The sequence below is a fragment of the Gavialis gangeticus genome, unplaced genomic scaffold (assembly GCF_001723915.1).
Source record: "Gavialis gangeticus isolate Ggan-Ray unplaced genomic scaffold, GavGan_comp1, whole genome shotgun sequence".
NCBI classification, from domain to species: Eukaryota; Metazoa; Chordata; order Crocodylia; family Gavialidae; genus Gavialis; species Gavialis gangeticus.
This window is the reverse complement of record NW_017729008.1, coordinates 17,917,967-17,921,406: the sequence shown is the minus strand read 5'-3', so window position 1 is coordinate 17,921,406 and position 3,440 is coordinate 17,917,967. Positions and strand designations below refer to the sequence as shown.

At 44.4% G+C, this 3,440-nt stretch overlaps 1 protein-coding gene across 2 annotated transcripts in view; it reads right to left on the bottom strand.

Moving 5' to 3' along the window:
* Positions 1-3,440, bottom strand: part of DNAJC2 (DnaJ heat shock protein family (Hsp40) member C2) — a 27,475-nt gene extending 24,035 nt beyond the window's left edge. For both annotated transcript variants that reach the window (XM_019509456.1, XM_019509457.1), the window contains exons 1-3: positions 3,383-3,440; positions 2,140-2,330; positions 1,345-1,420 (exon numbers count right to left, since the gene is read on the bottom strand). In XM_019509456.1, the coding sequence (XP_019365001.1) occupies positions 1,345-1,420; positions 2,140-2,330; positions 3,383-3,440 (325 nt within the window). The remainder of the gene's footprint in view (positions 1-1,344; positions 1,421-2,139; positions 2,331-3,382) is intronic.

Sequence of the window (3,440 nt, the reverse complement as noted above, 5' to 3'; positions counted from 1 at the left end):
GCTGAACAGAGGGGAAGAATCACTTCCCTCAATCTGCTGACAATGCTTCTAATAATGCAGCCCAGTATGCCGTTAGCCTTGTTGGCAACAAGGGCACACTATTGGCTCATATTCAGCTTCTTGTTCACTGTGATCCCCAGGTCCTTTTCTGCAGAGGTGCTGCCTAGCCAGTTGATTCCAAGCCTGTAGCAGTGCATGAAGACTTAGTTTCATCCTAAGCGCAAGACTTTGCATTTGTCCTTTTTCAACCTCATGAGATATCTTGCTTGACATTTTTGAAATTTCAAACAATTTCAATGCCAGTCAATTCATAAAAGGTATGAAAGGGTGCCACAAGTCCAGAAAGATGAGAACCACTGCTACAGACTCTCTTCATAATCCACTACAACTATCTGCAGCTCCTTTGGGACTTTGGGCCCCTCCAGACTTGCAGGTAAAGACACGATGGGATCTGATGCATGATCCAAAGAATCGTGCTTCCTACTATACCACATGTTCACAGCAGGAGGCGTGACTGTGGGTTCATGCATCAGAAACCATCATGCCTTACTGCTAGTCCAGGGGGAACCCGGGATCACAATCCTGGGCTTGCCCTGGACTGGTAAGTAGCAAGGTCTTGCAGCTGGGAGCCCCCTCAGCTGACCCCATGCACCCCCACAACTGGGAGTCCCTTGAGCGGATGAGTCTTCAGCCCTACAGGCTCACTTGGCCACACATTCAGTTAGGAACCAGCCACAAAGTTATTACACATTTTTGTGGAATAAATTTTGGCTTATTCCTTATTTTATCATGCCATTAACTAATTGAACATGTGGCTAGGCTACAACTTAAGATGTGATTAACTGGTCAATCAAGTCTTAAGCATAATGTGGAAGGGGCCTTAGTCTAAGATTCCAGCTCACTGAGAAACTTCAATCTTGCAATGAACTCTTTAAGGTGCAGGAATGTGTATGGAACAACTTGCAGGATAGGATCTTACTGGCTATTGGGAGAATACTGCAAAGGTGATACCCACAAAACATTATCTAACGGATGAAATAAATGACAAAAAAATAAAATAAACATTTCTTCAGAGTAGATTAAATTGTTATTTGTAACTATAATAGTCAAAAGCAATTTAGATAGATGTGATTTTTAAATAGACTGCATCTCTTCACACAAGCGGCCTAACTGTACTTTACAGATTGGTAAATGAAATAAATCCAGTGTTAGGGTGGACATTCTTTAATGAAAACCATGCGTACTTGGTCCGTGAAGCACATGCTTATATTTAGTCATGAAATGCACATACGGGAGAGAGAAGAGAGTTCCATGACCCTCCTTTAAAAGGGAAAAGGTACTTACGGGCTGCTTTGATTTGTTTCTGAGTGGCCCTGTATCTTATGTGTCCCAGTCCAAGTACTGCATAATGATCTTGATTCTGATAAGGAATTACAAACATTAATAGATTATAGATGACTGCACCTAAAAAACCCACAAAACAAAATATTCAGACAAATATGACTTGAAAGCTTTTCATGTTTTCTTCTAGCAGGGCTGAATTCTCCTCTGTATGTATAAAGATTAGCATCGGGCAACTCGGACTTTTTATCCACAGGCTCTCAATATCTAATTATATACAAAATCATTTCAAAATAAGCCCTTGTTACAAAATGTAACCAGCTCCACAGGAATTCACTTAAGTGAAGGTTCTCATGACATGAACCTTGCCTGTTGTATTCTCAGTGATGCACTGAAAATGTTGTTGAAAAGGTGTCCAGATTTCCTCAGAACAAAAGGAAAAAGGCTATTTTCTTAGAGAGGTATATTTGATTTCAGAGAGACAGACTGAATCTCAAGCTGATTTCACTCCAGTAAAATGAGAATAGGCCGACGATCACTTTCTGATGCATATTTATTAGTCTGATTAATAGAAGGGAAGTCACTGACACTCAGATAGGAGAATGTAAAAGTATCCTCACTTAGTCACCTAATTACCTATGGAAAACACAAAGGAAGCTATTTGCTAAAGTACATGGAACAATCCAGATGAGGGAAAAATACCCAGAGAGTGGAGCCTTTAGATAACTATGGACCACAAGTAACTTTCCCATAATATGCTTAATGAAAGAGTTAACACCATTTGCATTCGTTGTATACCTTCCAGTCCTTTGGATCGAGTGTTTTAAGCATAGGAAATTCTTCAAGCTGTAGTTCTTCATCCCCGGACTCTTCAGACAGCTCTTTCTCATCCTCCAACTCCTGGAAAGAGGCAGAAACATTTACGTTTCTCCTCTTAATAAACGCTTCAAACCATCTTCCCACAGGTTCAACTTGACAGTGGACAGAAGCTGCAAATAAAGCATAAGAGGAGCTTAGCTTCACATTGCAATTTATATATTTTCCATTCAGGCTGAGAAGTATTTCACCAAATAATCACTTCACCAATAAGGACTTCTTAATGCACATTTAACAGCCTTGTTACCATTTGAAAGACTGTGAAAATATGCAAAATTGCCCATTACATTGTTTATTCCATGTTCATTATTGCAAAATCCCTTCTGTGAACTCAAACTCACTAATTTTGCTCCTTGGCTTCCCTTTGCAACAACGCAAAGTGCTAGCTCAAAATGAACTACAGATGTTCAGCTACAACTGGCAAAAAATCAAACTATCATGAATGAAAGACGCAACAGGACAAAACCCAGATTCTAGGCTCAAATGATAGTCACTTAAACTTACAGACTTCTAGACAACTTGCAGAATCACACTAACCTCCCCAAGTTGCTTCCAGCTCAGGGGCTTGTTTGCACTATGTCTGCCTGGTGCTGCCCTGCGCATGACAGACGTGCCCACGTCACCAAATACAACAGGCAGGGCCCTGACCCTGGCACTACTTATGCATGTCCTTCGCTATGGGCTTCCCCAGGATAATTTGCAGGCTCTCAGACACGAGTTAAGCCTCCCTGTATCTGCCGGGTGGATTCTGGGCTAAAGCCCCGAACCAGGCTCTTGCTCACCCTACAGGAGCGCTCTCAGGGTTGGCGCTGCACAGTCAGGCGACGAGACATGAGCCTGGTTACTGCAACGCGCTCAGATTAAATAAGTGCCTGGAGGTGCTGCTTCAACTGTCCTTACAATGCCACCTTCAGTTTTCCTCACAGAGGACTTGCGATGTTGTCTTTGCGCCCACGAGCATGGCCTGGGGTGTAGCGCAGCCCCCACTGGCTCAGTGCCTGGCTTCTCGCACAGTACCGGCCTGGCAGGCTCGCAGGCTGGACCCAGCCAAGCGGGGCTCCGCGCCAATGTCACCCCACTCCCCCCTACGCGCCCGGCTCCACTTCCTGCTCCCCCCTGATCTACGGCTCTGCTTGCTGCTCCCCGCCCGGGCCGCGGCACCTACCCGCACACAGGGCGCTGGTGACGGCGGTGACCTGCCCCTCGCGCGTCTCCCGCAGCAT